Source organism: Salvelinus namaycush, chromosome 24 (assembly GCF_016432855.1).
Source record: "Salvelinus namaycush isolate Seneca chromosome 24, SaNama_1.0, whole genome shotgun sequence".
In the NCBI taxonomy this organism is placed as follows: Eukaryota; Metazoa; Chordata; class Actinopteri; order Salmoniformes; family Salmonidae; genus Salvelinus; species Salvelinus namaycush.
The window spans coordinates 15,593,230-15,611,272 of record NC_052330.1 but is presented as its reverse complement, the minus strand read 5'-3'; the positions used below and the strand labels follow the sequence as shown (position 1 = coordinate 15,611,272).

At 46.1% G+C, this 18,043-nt stretch overlaps 1 protein-coding gene across 1 annotated transcript in view; it reads right to left on the bottom strand.

The window, feature by feature from the left end:
* Positions 1-16,248, bottom strand: part of LOC120019007 (protein enabled homolog) — an 82,193-nt gene extending 65,945 nt beyond the window's left edge. The window contains exons 1-2 of the mRNA XM_038962190.1: positions 16,157-16,248; positions 2,592-2,757 (exon numbers count right to left, since the gene is read on the bottom strand). Coding sequence (XP_038818118.1) covers positions 2,592-2,757; positions 16,157-16,248 — 258 coding nt within the window. The remainder of the gene's footprint in view (positions 1-2,591; positions 2,758-16,156) is intronic.
* Between the last annotated feature and the right edge of the window lie 1,795 nt (positions 16,249-18,043).

Below are 18,043 nucleotides of genomic sequence, written 5' to 3'. Positions count from 1 at the left end.
CATGGTCTGGGGCGGTGTGTCACAGCATCATCGGACTGAGCTTGTTGTCTTTGCAGGCAATCTCAATGCTGTGCATTACAGGGAAGACATCCTCCTCCCTCATGTGGTACCCTTCCTGCAGGCTCATCCTGACATGACCCTCCAGCATGACAATGCCACCAGCCATACTGCTCATTCTGTGCGTGATTTCCTGCAAGACATGTCAGTGTTCTGCCATGGCCAGCGAAGAGCCTGGTTCTCAATCCCATTGAGCACGTCTGGGACCTGGGTGAGGGCTAGGGCCATTCCCCCCAGAAATGTCCAGGAACTTGTAGGTGCCTTGGTGGAAGAGCGGGGTAACATCTCCCAGCAAGAACTGGCAAATCTGGTGCAGTCCATGAGGAAGAGATGCAGTGCAGTACTTAATGCAGCTGGTGGCCACACCAGATACTGACTGTTACTTTTGATTTTGACCCCCTCTTTGTTCAGGGACACAATTTTCCATTTCTGTTAGTCACATGTCTGTGAAACTTGTTCAGTTTATGTCTCGGTTGCTGAATCTTGTTATGTTAATACAAATATTTACACATGTTAAGTTTGCTGAAAATAAACACAGTTGACACAACTCTCTAGAGACTGCAGGAGCGGTAGAGATACTCTTAATGATCGGCTATGAAAAGCCAACTGACATTTACTCCTGAGGTGCTGACTTGCTGCACCCTCGACAACTACTGTGATTGTTATTATTTGACCATGCTGGTAATTTATGAACATTTGAACATCTTGGCCATGTTCTGTTATAATCTCCACCCGGCACAGCCAGAAGAGGACTGGCCACCCCTCATAGCCTGGTTCATCTCTAGGTTTCTTCCTAGGTTTTGGCCTTTCTAGGGAGTTTTTCCTAGCCACCGTGCTTCTACACCTGCATTGCTTGCTGTTTGGGGTTTTAGGCTGGGTTTCTGTACAGCACTTTGAGATATCAGCTGATGTAAGAAGGGCTATATAAATACATCTGATTTGATTTGATTTGACAGTGAGAGGACGTTTCCTTTTTTGCTGAGTTCATAATGCTTCTGGGATAGTAAGATAATCCCAATAAACAGGGATACTAGACCCAGAACAAAAATATGCTTTTAGAGTTAACCGGCCAACCAACAATGCCTCTATTCTCCACTCGTCTGACCTGTCCTACACTGCTCCATCTCTCCACTGGCCTCTCCTGAGACAGGAGTATATAAAAGGATCTGCCACTGCAGAAAAGGCCCCTGGTCCACAGTGCCTCTGGATGTAGACAATGCCTCAGTGGACTACACTAGTACTGCACTCAGCCATCTCCACAAACACTCTTCCTGCATGGCAATGAGGCCCTGAGAGACAGCACTGATGTTCTGGGATGCAACAGACTGGATCCTATAGTGACCATCCCCAACTAATGGACTGGCAGAAGTGCTCTGTGTGCAAGTTTATCCACTAACACCATTACAGTGAAATCTACTAAATCCTAACAGTCTGATGCACTGAGAGAGAGATACTCCCAGACATGTAGAGTTAACTCTGATAGGACACACACAGGATCAATCAGACCAAGCTAACCATCTGTTCAGTCCCAACCCAGGCAGTATAATATACCTCTACTAAAACCTATTCACCCTCAATGCTGAAAACAGACCATCAGGGCAAGTCTATTTCAGGGAAACCACTCTAAGGGAAACCCATATGTTTGTAATGAGAATAACAGGCGACAGAGAGGGAAAACAAGAGTTTCAGTTCCCGCTGACATAACTGAATTTAGAGGGGAATTCAGTTAAAAACCCAGGAGATGGGTTTGGGCAAGGGTCAGCTGCATTGTGTATGCTAGAAACACACACAGAGGGCTACCAAATACCAAACAAACACCAAACAGACAACAATCAGCGCCAACACTAATCCAATCGGAGAGGTGTAGTCTGGTACCGTTGGAAACAATTCAGCAGCACCTGGTGTTTTGTTTCTCTAAATATGTATCCTATTTTTCCTAAGAACAGGCCATCCACTCATTTTCCACATAAATGTTCCCTTCATTAAATACAGATGTGTATCTCTGGCTGCCTGGCCAGATCATAGCATACAGAGAAAAAGCAGTAAGCCAGTCAGAGAGAGGAGAGGAATACAGGAGACTGTTAGGTTTCCTCTCTGGCATGGATCTATGTTGCTGTTGTTGTCTGTTGACTCTATAGCTAACCATGGGCTTTACTCTTGGACAAACACACTGACAGATTTATGTTTTTGAGAGTTTGGCTCTGGCAGTCCAGTCACGGCTGTGATGTGACGGTGACTAGTGGAGCAGCAGAGCTCTCCAATCTGTTTCCAATTACAGAGCTGGATCATTCCTGAGAGACACTGAGACAAGCAAGATGGCTGCCAGGCTACTCTCCAAATGAAACACGTCAGAGACGGAATAACGTAAAGAACTCTAGAGCCATCCGATCAGCACAGGGTTCAGCCACGTGAAATCCTGGTCCCACCTCAAATAAACGACAACTACTAAAGTATTTCTATTGCATTCAGAAAGTCTTCTCAAGCACTACATACTTCTCAAATCATCCAGTCCTGTGCTGTCCCCACTGACTCACCTGATGGTCCTGTATTTTGCGTCCCACCACCCGGAAGGCGTTGTTGCCCGTGTGGTGGTATATGTGCACTCTGCTGAAGCCCGTGGAGCCGCCGGCTGGAACCCATTTCTTATTGGCATCATCATACACCATGACAGCGGCCCGTGCCTGACAGATACTCTGTTCACTGCAAAGAGGAGAGAGAAACAGGGGGACACACATTAAACAGCAGTACACAACGGGACATTGGTTTCTACCCCAAACAGTTGATTAGAGTTAATCAAGCCTGGCCAGTACAGCAACATTTGTGGTCTCCTGAAAGTCAGGAACTGGAAGAGTGGCTGTCTGAGAAGATAATGGTATAGGAGGAGACGTTTACGTGATGGGATCTGACATGATTAAAAGGAGAATGGTCTAAGGGGGTGTCAACTATCCATTAACTTCTTATGGCTGGTGGCAGTATTGAGTAGCTTGGATGAATAAGGTGCCCAAAGTAAACTGCCTGCTACTCAGGCCCAGTTGCTAATATATGTATCATATATATATATATGTATATATATCCTACCTATCAGTAGGTTTGGATAGAAAACACTCTGAAGTTTCTAAAACTGTTTGAATGATGTCTGTGAGTATAACAGAACTCATATGACAGGCAAAAACCTGAGAAGAAATCCAACCAGGAAGTGGGGAATCTGAGGTTTGTAGGTTTGCCTATCCAATATACAGTGTCTATGGGGTCATATTGCACTTCCTAAGGCTTCCACTAGATGTCTTTAGAACCTTGTTTGAGGATTCTACTGTGAAGTGGGGGCTAATGAGAGCTGAATGAGTCAGGGCTCTGCCAGAGTGGCATGAGCTGATCACGCGCGCTCACGTGAGAGTTAGCTCTGTTCCATTGCATTTCTACAGACAAAGGAATTCTCCGGTTGAAACAATATTGAAGATTTATGATAAAAACATCCTAAAGATTGATTCTATACTTCGTTTGACATATTTCTACGAACTGTAATATGACTTTTCGCCTGGACCTGCCCGCGCGTCGTGAGTTTGGATTGTGTACTAAACACGTGAACAAAAAGGAGGTATTTGGACATAAATGATGGACTTTATCGAACAAATCAAACATTTATTGTGGAACTGGGATTCCTGGGATTGCATTCTGATGCAGATCATCAAAGGTAAGTGAATATTTATAATGTTATTTCTGACTTCTGTTGACTCCACAACATGGCGGATATCTGTATGGCGTGTTTTGTTGTCTGAGCGCTGTACTCAGATTATAGCACGGTGTGCTTTTTCCTTAAAGTTTTTTTGAAATCTGACACAGCGGTTGCATTAAGGAGAAGTGGATCTAAAATTCCATGCATAACAGTTGTATCTTTTATCAATGTTTATTATGAGTATTTCTGTAAATTGATGTGGCTCTCTGCAAAATCACCGGATGTTTTGGAACTACTGAACATAACGCGTCAATGTAAACTGAGATTTTTGGATATAAATATGAACTTTATCAAACAAAACATACATGTATTGTGTAACATGAAGTCCTATGAGTGTCATCTGATGAAGATCATCAAAGATAAGTGATTAATTTTATCTCTATTTCTGCTTTTTGTGACTCCTCTCTTTGGCTGGAAAAATGGCTGTGTTTTTCTGTGACTAGGTACTGACCTAACATAATCATTCGGTGTGCTTTCGTCGTAAAGCCTTTTTGAAATCGGACACTGTGGTGGGATTAACAACAAGTTTATCTTTAAAATGGTGTGAAATACTTGTATGTTTGAGGAATTTCAATTATGAGATTTCTGTTGTTTGAATTTGGCGCCCTGCACTTTCACTGGCTGTTGTCAAATCGATTCAGTTAACGGGATCTTAGCCGATCTCAGCCATAAGAGGTTTTTAAGATACACTACATGACCAAAAGTATGTGGACACCTGCTCGTCAAATATCTAATTCCAAAATCATGGGCATTAATATGGATTTGGTCTCCCCTTTGCGGCTATAACAGCCTCCACTCTTCTGGGAAGGCTTTCCACTAGAAGTTGGAATATTCCTTCGGGGACTTGCTTCCATTCAGCCACAAGAGCATTAGTGAGGTCGGGCACTGATGTTGGGCGATTAGGCCTGGCTCGCAGTCGGCGTTACAATTCATCCCGAAGGTGTTACATGGGGTTGAGGTCAGGGCTTTGTGCAGACCAGTCAAGTTCTTCCACACAGATCGACAAACCATTTCTGTACGGACCTCGCTTTGTGCACGGGGGCATTGTCATGCTGAAACATGAAAGTGCCTTCCCCAGAGTTGGAAATACAGAATCGTCTAGAATGTCATTGTATGCTGTAGCGTTAAGATTTCCCTTCACTGGAACTAAGGGGCTTAACCAGAACCATGAAAAACAGCCCCAGACCATTATTTCTCCTCCATCAGACTTTATAGTTGGTAGTTGACACTATGTATTGGGACAGGTAGTGTTCTCCTGGCATCCGCTACACCCAGATTAGTCCATCCGACTGCCAGATGGTGAAGCGTGATTCATCACTCCAGAGAACGCGTTTCTACTGCTCCAGAGTCCAATAGCGGCGAGCTTTACACCACTCCAACCGACGCTTGGCATTGCACATGGTGATTTTAGGCTGCTCGGCCATTACAACCCATTTCATGAAGCTCCCGACAAACAGTTCCTGTGCAGACATTGCTTCCAAAGGTAGTTTGGTAGTGAGTGTTGCAACCGAGGACAGTCAATTTTTACACGTTTCAGCAGTCACGTTCTGTGAGCTTGTGAGCCGCTGTTGCTCCTAGACGTTTTCACTTCACAATAACAACAGCACTTACAGTTGACCGGGGAAGCTCTAGCAGGGCAGAAATTTGGAAAGGTGACATCATATGACAGTGTCACGTTTTAAGTCCCTGAGCTCTTCAGTAAGACCATTCTACTGCCAATGTTTGTCTATGGAGATCGCATGGCTATGTGCTCGATTTTATACACCCGTCAGCAACAGCTGTGGCTAAAATAGCCGAATCCACTAAATACTTTTGTATATATATAGAGCATATCAGGGTGAGTGTGCAATATACATGGACAGTTCACCTGCAGAAGGGAAACCATTCAGCCTAGGCCTAGTATTTAACAGTCTTGGTAACTACACACACCACCACACTCCTGCATCACCACAAGGGCTCTGGTCACAACTAATGCACTATATAGGCTGTAGTAGTGGGTGTCATTTGAGACTTGGCCAACTCTGTTACCGACCAGCAGAACAAAACAATTAGGCCAAGGCCCTGTCAGGCAGTAAATTATTCACCAACATCCTTCACCCTCCCTCCCACTCCATAGCAACTACTCCAACAGGATGAGACAGACAGGAGAGAGAGGGGCAGAATGTGAAGAGAGAGAGGCAAAGAGAAAGAAAGACGGAGCAGAAAAATTGTGAGAGAGCGAAAAAGAGAGAGGGTAGAGGCCCTGGGGAAGGGAATAGAAGAGAGCCATGGGATATTGTGTGTGCGTGCGTGCGTGCGTGCGTGCGTGCGTGCGAGTGAGTACCACCACATAACCGCTCTCAGGTGAGTATGTGTCAGCAGGGAAGAAGGGAGTGTTGTTCAACAACATTAAACCATGCAGGGGAAAGCCTGTTTTCCACTTTCTTCTTTGAAAGAGGCTTGAAACATGCATCTCCCCTCCACAGCGTTGATACATCAGACTCAATTTCATCTGGCGGTCGTTTCCTGATTATTGATCTCTAGTCAGACTGGGGATGGCAGAGAAACCTGAGACTTTTGTGGAATTGCTCTCGAAGGTAGAAAACAAGAGAATAAGACCGGAATTGCAAAGCTGGCTAAACACGAACAGGCCCTAGGCCTAGAGGGAGGCGCAGAGCACCCAGACTTGATGTGGGAAGCGGATGCTATGGAATGGAAGAACAGTGGAGGGTCTCTTACTCAGCAGTACCTTTGTCATCTCACTCCCTCTGCAAGGGAGAACCCAACCCACGCCTCACTGTCAGCACCCATCAGCATACAGCAGTATAACAAATTAACTATGCCCTGCCAAACAGACAGAGCCATGAAGGTCACCAGCCTCTCTCTTCAAAGGAAAACAACCATAAACACAAAGCAACCTCTTGCTCACTGAGACAAGCATCACTCCATCTACGACATGATGACCCATGAAAGCAGGGTAGGCACAGACATAATAACAGCTATGGTTACTGGCTATACATTAAAAGGTAATTGCAACAAGCAAATTGCTTTGTCAACAACAGGGAACCTGAGTCTCAGCACAAATTACTCTTTAAGACCACTCACAAATGTTTTGTTTTTTATCGAAAAAACAGCATTGTAACTAAAGTGCATTATATTCGTGGCGGCGCTAGAAGATGACCTATGCTCTTTCATCCGAGAAAATCATCATTCCATTAGCTACCGTATGACTATCTTCAGACCTGAATTGCTTTAGCCAGGCAGAGGCAGTTCTATATCTGCCTGGCTGCTGTAGTCTGTCTGTAGTGACAGAGCACTAATGACCTGCCAAGAGACCTGAACCCACTTATCCCAATACACAGCTAGCTTCCTAGTCTCACACACACACAAGACAGTCATCTTCCCAGTGTGAACACACCTGACATTACAGCGCACCTTAACATGCTCCTAATTGACTACAATAGAAACCCTACAGTCTTTAGTAGAAAAGAACTGGTGAATATCACATAACGGTGACATGGAATAGTAAAAGACATGGTCAAAATCAGTTATATTCTCACGTCGACCACGAACTAGGGCATAATATACAATGCAAATGAATGGAGAAGAACAATGGAAATAAAACACTCATTTATTCATGGGCTACTGCTCTACTCAGTACTCAAATACATTTGATAACCAAGCACTTATTACAAGATTCCCTTGTTCCACATTTCCACCGGTTTCCTTGTTTCACGGGACTCTTGTAGGAGACGTGTAATGAAGTATAGTGCTCTCGTCTAAACCACCAGAGAGAATCTGGAACCTAACTAAGGCCTTTGGCTCTGATCCGCCACCACTTTCCAACTGAAACCCAGAGGAATCCAACCCCAAACCAAGTGTCCAAGGCAGGGGGAACATGCCTTCTAGTGCATTCTCAGCCCGCCGAGTGAGCTTGAGGAAGCAACATGGCATTGGTGGTGGATTGCCCTTCCCCATAAAAATCAGCGGTCGGATCAGAGGTTGCTCATTACCCCTTAATTTTCACTTCTTTAGCCCCAAAATCTGCACAGTCATCTAAGCAATGGCTGCCATTGGCTGACCACCCTCCCAAACACATATGGGTTGAGTAATGCGTGTTAGTGTACCACGGCTTACTGTTGTCATAACACAGAGACTGAGAGACCCCAAAAGGCTCTTCGCATCACTGTGAAGCTAATGGGAATCAGAAGAATGGCTGTAAAGCCAAGCAAATGTAAAGGAAAGAAGCTAGCTTCTCAATGGGGGTTGTTATAGAGTCCTGCCTACCTAGTAGATGTGGAACTAGCTGTGTAGGAAAACAAAGCCAAAGGACAGTGGCCTGTCTCTCTCTCTCTCTCTTGTATCGTTTTGCCTTAATGCTAAGTTGAGTAGACCCAGACTCCCTCATTATAGTCCTGATCCCATTCAGAGCCTCTCTTCTCCCCATTAGTTCCTCTCAGTCTGCTCTCAGTACACCTATACAGCTGCCTCTGGGCTCTCTTCAGGCTCTCTGAAGGACAAGTTAGTAGAGTACTCCACTCTGAGTACCACTAACACCATCCCCTTATACACAGTAAAAACACACACACACACACACACACAAGTACAGTGCAGTACAGGACACACACCACAGGACACACACATTTAGACGTGTATAAACACACACATGAAGCTGTACCGTTGAGCTGGTGGAATTGGAACAGGTATAGCAGAGGGTTTCTATCCCTTCATTAATGCTAATGTCTCTCTATCAAAATATAACATCAAAGGGCTTGGCTGTGAGAGAGCAGGCAGTTAGCGCCTCTTGACGTCAGAGCCAGCAGAGCTGTGAGAAGCGCTCCAGGGACGAGCTAGGCCTGCTTATGCAATACAGCGCCTGCCTTCTATATCCCTACCAAAGAATATATGGCAAATGGATCACCGCTCTGATTGTTATTGCTAAGAACAGGAAAGCAAATCCTTTTTGAAGGAACACTCCAATATTTAGGTTTGTAAAAGGCTCCAAATCATTATTTTCTTCAACACAGTCGACTGAACAGAACCCATGGAGGTTCGTCAGCAGACAGACATCACTTCCTCCACCGCTTCCTCTGTCCCCTGTAGGCGCAACACCAAAGAGAGGCCTTGGTCGACGGCTGTGTATTTTCCACATGGCCACAGAGAGAGCAGAGGAAATCCTGATCTGTAAATTGTGTACTTGCATGCAGTGGTTAGGATTTAACAAACAGGAATGTTGGCATAGGTATCTGTCCGCAGTTTTAATGCCATGGCTATTGTTGGTTTTAATAAGAGGCTGAACTAGGCTCTACACTCATAGTCTGGGCAGAGGCCAGTTTCCAAGCTGAAAAAGAGGACAAACCCTGTAAAATCTAAACAAAACAAAGTAAGACAAAGAAACACGAAGGACAGTGTTTTTCCCCCACAACTAATGTTGAGGCTCTGAGTAGATTTCGATAGAACATGTTTGTTTTGGGCTTTGACTCAGCTCTGAGGCCCTAAGACAGAAGAGAATGTAATTCCCATGGTGTCTGCTCTGACTCACAGAGGATGCTGGGGACCACATCTATGTGGCTCCTGTGGCTGGATGAGAGGACCAGGGTTGAGGGCTGGGTGGCTGTTCATGGAGCAGTGATGGGAGACAGGCGCATCCGGCTCCAACCCATCCACAGAACACTCAACACTGGGGCAGATTTACTGCCCACTGCAGACAGAGATAGCAAGGGCGTAGTAGCATCCAGAAATAAACACAGGGAGGCTGTACAACCCTACTAGCCGATAACTAGAAACAATCAGATAAGTAGTCTAAGTACCTCAGTCATCTAATGAGGGCTCATTTACCTGGAGAGGGTCTAATGAAACACACCAGGGGGATTTATCATCTCCACAGTGAACCAATGCAATATTGATGTGTCAGTTCAGCATTCTGCCTGACGTGATTACATGTAAACCACATGTCAGTGAGGGGAAACAAGAGCCTTCTTCCAGCCAGCCAGTCCATCTGTAAGGCATTAGGGGAAGGAAAAGGATGGAGGGGAGGCCGACAGGCAGTCGGAGACATATTGAGGGTCTGGCTCAAAGTTAGGGCTGAAGACTTCAACTGGACGCAGAAAGTCCAGTAGAGTCTGAATGAGGACTCCTACGGGACACACCGACGCATACAGTGCATTCGGAAAGTATTCAGACTCCTTCCTTTTTCCACATTTTGTTACGTTACAGCCTTATTCTAAAATTGATTAAATTAATATTTTTTTCCCTCATCAGTCTACACACAATACCCTGTAATGACAAAGCGAAAAAAGGTTTTTAGAATTGTTTGCAAATTCATTACAAATAAAAACAGAAATACCTTATTTGCATAAGTATTCAGACCCTTTGCTATGAGACTCGAAATTGAGCTCAGGTGCATCCTGTTTCCATTGATCATCCTTGAGATGTTTTAACCTGTGGTAAATTCAATTGATTGGACATGATTTGTAAAGGATTTGTAAAGGCACACACAGTTGACAGTTCATGTCAGAGCAAAAACCAAGCCATGAGTTCGAAGGAATTGTCCATAGAGCTCCGAGACAGGATAGTGTTGAAGCACAGATCTGGGGAAGGGTACCAAAAAATGTCTGCGGCATTGATGGTCCCCAAGAACACAGTGGCCTCCATCATGTTTAAATGGAAGACGTTTGGAACCACCAACACTCTTCCTAGAGTTGGCTGTCCGGCAATCGGGGAACAAGGGCCTTGGTCAGGGAGGTGACCAAGAACCCGTTGGTCACTCTGCCAGACCTCCAGATTTCCTCTGTGGAGATGGGAGAACCTTCCAGAAGGACAACCATCTCTGCAGCACTCCACCAAATCCGGCCTTTATGGTAGAGCGGCCAGACGGAAGTCACTCCTCAGTAAAAGGCACGACTGAGAAACAAGATTCTCTGGTCTGAGGAAACCTGGCACCATCCCTACGGTGAAGCATGGTGGTGGCAGCATCCCCATACCCATCATGCTGTGGGGATTTTTTTCAGTGGCAGGGACTGGGAGACTAGTCAGGATTGAGGCAAAGATGAACGGAACAAAAAGTACAGAGAGATCCTTAATGAAAACCTGCTCCAGAGCGCTCAGGACCTCAGACTTGGGAAAAGGTTCACCTTCCAACAGGACAACGACCCTAAGCAAATAGCCAAAACAACGCCGGAGTGGCTCCCGGACAAGTCTCTGAATGTCCTTGAGTGGCCCAGCCAGAGCCCGGACTTGAAGCCAATCGAACATCTCTGGAAAGACCTGAAAATAGCTGTGCAGCAATGCTTCCCATCCAACCTGACAGCGCTTGAGAGGATCTGCAGAGAAGAATGGGAGAAACTCCCCAAATACAGGTGTGCCAAGCTTGTAGTGTCATACCCAAGAAGACTCGAGGCAGTAATTGCTTCCAAAGGTGCTTCAACAAAGTACTGAGTAAAGGGTCTGAATACTTATCTAAATGTGATATTTAATTTATACTTTAAAAAAAAAAATGCAAAAAAATCTAAACCTGTTTTAGCATTGCCATTATGGGGTATTGTGTGTAGATTGATGAGGGAAAAACATGTTAATCCATTTTAGAATAAGGCTGTAATGTAACAAAATGTGGAAAAAGTCTGAACACTTTCCCAATGCATGGTAGATAGTAGACAAACACCACTGGGGCTAGCCTAGAACGCTTTGATCCACCAACGGCTGGTTGCCACGATATTTCCCAAACCCAGAAAGTGCAAACGCATACACACCGCAGCTGGAGTGTGCAGCAGCACAGCACACCTCCCCACATGGGCAATCAGTGCAACAGAGTGAAAATGCCAGTACAGTACTAGTCCCCACTTTGCCTTACAACCAGCCCCTCTCAGGTGGCCACCGGCTAGTGTCAATCACACAGGAGTGAGGAGGAGCAGAAGCTCAGGGCTAGCCTGACACCAGAGTACTGCTGGCTAGAGATGGAACAAAACTTTAGCCTTACAACTCATCATGTGTGCAGATAGTGAACTGTTCCATTTCTAGAGCTCATCCTTCAACAGATCACAAAATGTGGCGTGATTGTTTGCTCAGCAAACATCCACAGAGGTAGTTTATACACTCCTCCGGTTCACCACTTTCGCCGAAGCCCAGGACGGCTACAAACCTGGAGCAGACAATACTCTAGATTTTTCTCAGCATATAGTAGAAGAGCAGAAGCGAAGCGATGAGAAATGCCACTGCTGAAAACTCAGTGATGATTGAGGTGCCAGAAGCCTGCTGGTCCTCAAACTGTTAGAGGCCCATTGTAGGTGGAGGTGTTGCGTTTCAGAGCCTTAACATAATGTTGTGTTTCTATCTGAGATGTACCCCAGTGTTTAACCCAAAAGGCTCAGACTTGTATTTTTCCATCTACGCGGGCCGGCAAGCCTGTCTCACTGGACCATGGCTCCGGGTGGACCTGCTCTGACTTGGGCCAATGCCGGGCCACTGGTGCTTTTCAGTGGCATTTACATAACAATGTCTGTGAACTTCAACACCTTCTCACAAAGCAACAGTGTTGATGCAGAGGTTGTTAATTCTGCTCCCCCCAAGTCTTCAGAGTCCCACTCCTGATGGAAACACAACAACACTAGAGCTCACATTGACATAAAACCGTGGTGACACACAGGTGTGGGGTAAGTCTTAGTAAAGTCCCAGTCAGGTGGAGGTGTGCCACTCGGCTAGAAGTAGGACCAACAGAACTTGGCCTCTGCTGAGAAACATATGGGACATCCAATATCAAGGCTAACGCCAGCAGGCTAATCACAGAAACATCGTGCCCTATCCCTCCGCTTCGGCTTGTATACAACTTAAGACACCCGAGTGACGATGTCATCAATAAGGAATAAATTTGCTTCGCGAAACGGTTTCTCGATAGTCTGCCCCCATCTGTATGTGCTCTAGCAAACATGTCTGGCATGACAACAGTCAGTGGCAGATCGTTATAAGAGTTGGCTAGACAACATAGCGATCTGTAGCCAGGATTGTTTCTAGCAGGAGCATTGGAGCCCGTGTATGCACCGTCAGTCCCAGTGTAAGAAAGAAATACCATGAATACACTACATTTTTTGGAACTGACTAAATAATGTAACAGAAATAGAAAGAAAAGCCTTGGTCAGCAGGAGTAGCATTACTCAACAGTAGATTCAGGAGTTTAAGTCCAAGCTGTTGCCTTAAAATGGTTAAAATTTGTACTGACAACTTTGACTGGTCCCTAAAAGACAAGGTTGTGTGTGTGTGTGTGTGTGTGTGTGTGTGTGTGTGTGTGTGTGCCTACGCATGTGTGTTGCTCTCCATCCCCTCCACAGCATGTCCGAGTGCAGGGGGAACATTCCCAGTGGAAAGAGAGAGCAGAAAATAAATTCCTTTTCATTCCCATAATATCCCCCTCTGAGTTTTCACTGCACGCCCCTCAATCTCTCCATGTGAAACTAGTAACGAGGAAGACTGAGGGGGGTAGACTATGCGTGATAAATGTCAGTTCCTCATCGTCTAATTGCATGTTGTAGAAATATGTAGTGAGTCCCCTCCCTCAGCCCTGCTACACTAGTCACAATCCTTCATTGACATTTCCTCCAGTCTTTTAATAGGCTGAGAGAAACTACAGCCACCGCCTTAGCAACACTGTGTAAATGTGGGTGGGTTTTTAATGTGGATCCCTGGCTGCTTCCACATCGCTGTGAGAGTGAGACACTCCTAGACTAAACCATTAATCTCTCACTATTTCTTTCTTTCACTCACTCACTCACTCACTCACTCACTCACTCACTCACTCACTCACTCACTCACTCACACACGATAAATATCAGACAGGAGGGACTGACCTATTGCCTTTGTGTGTGTGACGGTGTGTATGTGTGTCACTATGTCCACGGGTGGGGAGGGAGAGTGAAGAATCGAGAGAATGTAAAAAAAAAAAAATCTGTTACCACGCGAAGCGAGTAAGACTTATGGCCACAGCCTGGACTCTTGTCATTACACAATGCAGTCTGATTATCCTCCACGACAGCCATACACAGGCAGCCCACTCCTCCCCACCACCAACCCAACCCAGTACAGCACAGAGGGAGCTGACAGCTTAAAAATACACAACACTCACTGCCATGAGTCATCCATAACACCAGCAGATTTGGTGGGAAGAGAGGGATAGACAAAGATGGAAAGGGAGAGATAGCGAGAGCCAGTGTTCATTCATGCTGCTCACTAGGCAGGACAATGTGAGGCATGATCACTGTAAAAACAGGCGGGCGGGCCCCTTAGGTGATCTCTTCGAGCTGGCATGCTGGGGCCACAGCTCCAGTAGATGGGCTGTGTTGACGAGCCAGGGGAGGCAGCTCTTAGTCGACTGGCACACAGACAGGAACACACTCTAAAAAAGGGACAGTTGGGAGGCGACTGACTGAGCGCTAATACCTTTAAAACGATGACTTTGTGGGCTGTTCACACTAGGGCTCATGCAGTAGAGGCGAGCGCAAAGTACTTGGGCACAATTAACATGTGAAATGTAGCTCAGCTGGAAAACAGGAGGCCTTTGCTTGCTTTCAGGAGATAAGTGGAAATGGGACTCAACTTTATTCTCTTCTGTGAAGCCTCGTTCTGAACATGTGATATTCTCAGTGCATGTGATGGAATCTTCAGGCCAGATGACAAGAGTCAGTACCTTCTCTTGTTCATCTGAGCAAGCTTGTTGAGTGGTACCTCAACACTTACAACACAGAGTAACACTGGATTCTAGTAACTGCGTAAGGCCCAAGGAAGCTAGTCAAATTCAACTGGACCTTTTCAGGGAAAAAACATCATGTGAAGAACACTGAAAAAATCCCTGTGGATTCAGTTCCACCCTAATGAAGCCATTCACCATAGGACCCAGAGGAGCAGTAGATTACTGGGGTCCTTCCCTGGTGTGATCAACAGGTAGACACGGCTCTCATTGGCTGTAATTGGTCTGACCTTCGACAGCACCATGCTAACGAGCACCAGAAAGACCCCCTGGGGAGTGGCGGAGGAAAACACTGTGTAGTTCTGGGGTTCTAAATACCACAAAGGAACTAGTGGTGAGGCGTAGGAGAGACATCCTAATCCATTGTTGTCATACCAAAACTGTCCTCCTCTGCGTTCACCAGGTGTGAAGGAATCATAACTCAAATCACAAAGCAAAGAACAACCCAAACAGGTTCCACATCAACGGAATGAGACAAAATGATGACAGAGACAATGCAAAGAGAAACATGTCGTCATACAGAAGGCGTTTAAGGGGAAACTTAGTTTGCATGCTGCCACAACCCTCCGGAAGCGTTGACCTTGTGAGCACACTGCTAGCTTGTGTGAGTGACAGCAGCAGCACTGTGTTTGTGAACTGGCCAACCTCATCAGGTGTTTACAGGGTGGCTGGCGGGGCGGTGAGAAAGTAGCAGGTGAGTGCTAACTGGGACCAGTTCCTCTTCTGGAGTTTTTTTACTGGATGAGACCTATGCGGCACTGTGAGCTGCCATTCAGCCAGTCACAGAGAGGGATTCATATGGACGACAGCAATCAATCTCCCATCACCCCCTGGGCTAACAGAGCAGGCCGTGTTGGGCTGCATGGGAACTGGCTGGGAACTACTGGTTTTCATTAGGGTTGACTGGCCAAGTTGTTTGTTGTTGTTGTTACTAAACATGGGACTTAGAAAGCTAGACTCTTTCCTAACACATCAATCCACAGTGGAACCTTCAAATTAAAGGGAGAGAACGCTGGTGAGGCCTGAAAAATGTTACCTGAAAACATGCCTCAAGTGACATTCCAACATGTATATGCCTAGTTAAAAACGAGGATTTTGTGTCAGTGCACATTGGACTGACACGTGAATAAACTGATAGAAATATTTGGTGAGGATCCTCCTTTGCTTAACATGATGTTTACGGCTTGCCTAATGTTCCGGTGGGCCACACGAAGTAGAGTACATTTCCACTGCTCCTTAGGGAGCTATGCAGCAGAATGATACAATGAACAGAGAAACAGCAGCATCTGAGAACCACTCATTGTAACAGTAACAACATCCGCGTCAAAAAAGATATCTAACATCATACCAGGGGAATAATGCCACAATAGACATTAATGGCCCAAACTCTTTCTTCACCTATATCTCTGTCATACATCAAGGCTTCATGTGAAGCCACTCCTGTCTAACCCAGCAAGATGTGTTCAAGACACCAAAAGCCAAGAGGCTCTGCTTGGCTTGAATATGCAACAGTTGCTTGATGAGGAAGACAAGACTGACAGGCACCAGGCACATTCTGTACTGAGAGACAACCCATCAAAGATCCAACGCAGAGGAGGGATCTAGTACTATATTAGACTATACAGTACAGCAGGCAGGCAGGCTACAGTACCTACCGGTAGATGTCCATTTTGGAAGACAAGACGCATGTTCTTTCATTGAGGATGAAGCTGGAAGCCTTGCAGTGTGTGGAGGTGTGGAGCTGCATGGTTCTCCCCCAGGCCCCCCTCCACCCCCCCCTCCACGCTCCCCAAGACTCAGTGCCCAACGGTCGCTACTGCTGCCAGACGCTCTGTGGTGCAGTCCGTCCCTCCGTCCACCTTCCGCTCTATCACCCTCTCTGATTCATGTTGATGCCCACTTCTTAAAAAGGCATCAGTGAGTCATGATGAAGCGATGGATAGGTGCTGCAAGTCAGCCAGTCAACCAGCCAGTCAGTGATGCTGCTCCATGCTAGCCTAGCGTTGTGATGTGAACGGCTGCTGATGCTGAATCCGGCTTTTCACAGTGGTAGAGGGGTAACCTGGCAACAGGCGCTCTCCTCTCCATCCCTCGCAGGCAGCCAGTTGTTAAGGGAAGATCACGTTTGGAGAAGATGAAATCACTATACACACACACACACACACACTGGGGCGCAGTTCAGCAGAGCTTTCTTCTCCTCCCCCCCTCTCTCTCTCTCTATCCCAACCCAGTCTTTCCTCTCTCATCTGCGTCTCCCTCCAGAATATACTCATCATAATAACCAGACAGAATTAGCTGTGTTTCGTAGCGTCTTAATGAGACTGAACCAGGCGTTGTCATGACACGTTTGACAGGAGGAATTCTCCCTTCCTGCAGGTGATAATGATTATAAAACTACAAAGCTAAGGAGGAGCCGTTGTCTGAAAATGAATGCACATGACCAGAATCATCTGTGTTAAAGGCTTATGTAACATGTCTGCATGTAGGCTACAGTATAGAAAGAACACTAAGGATAAGGCATTGCTCCTGGGGTCGGGAAACTGGCCTTTCTCTGCACGTCAACACACACCCTTGAGCAAACGTTCTCCCACACACAACCTTCAGCCAACAACATTCATCTGGACACACACACACCCACACACACACACACACACACACACACACACACACACACACACACACACACACACACACACACACACACACACCTCTTCCTGTAGGCCATCATTGTAAATAAGAATTTGTTCTTAACTGACTTGCCTAGTTAAATAAAGGTTACATACTGGCTCCTCCGTGTTTGTTATAAGCAGTCTGTCAGCACGGTGAGATAGGACAGGATTAACCATGTCATAGCACCTACAACAGGGGGGATATTTTTAACCCTGGCTGATAAAACCATAGAATCCTACCACTTGCTCACATCCCCTTAACAGCTTGAGGTCAAAGTTGTCTTTAACCACAGATTTAGGATCAGTTTACCAGACCCATAATCATAATCTTATTCTAACCATTAGAGGGGTGAAAAATATCTGTCCCTGAATCAGTGGTTTGAGACAACGTCTACCAACTCCAAAGATTCTACTTCCCCCTTCCATAAGGCCCCAGGAGGTCTGACAGAACAGATGCATTCTGGTCATGGCGTGAGGCGAGGGTGGGCGGCAGAGAGAGGAGGGATTCCAGACCTCACCGCATGTGAAGCGGCTGTTGGTTCGCCATGGGAACGGGAGTGAGTGATAAGTCAGCTGCAGGATAAGGACCCAGTCGGTCACAGGACAGAGCAGGGCTGTCCCAGCAGATGCACAGTCATTAATCAGGACCCCAGTCACCCCTGCACCCTTAAACACTGCTGTTAATCTGGGTGTTGATTGGGCATTTCCATTTCCAGAAACATTTCCATACCTCGTCTATGAGACTCATCTCACTATAGATAAGTGGTTCTCAATCCTGGTCCCAGGGACCCAAAGGGGTGCGCATTTTTGTTTTTGCCCTTGCACTACACACCTGATTCAAATTATCAAAGCCTTTTGATGAGTTGATCATTT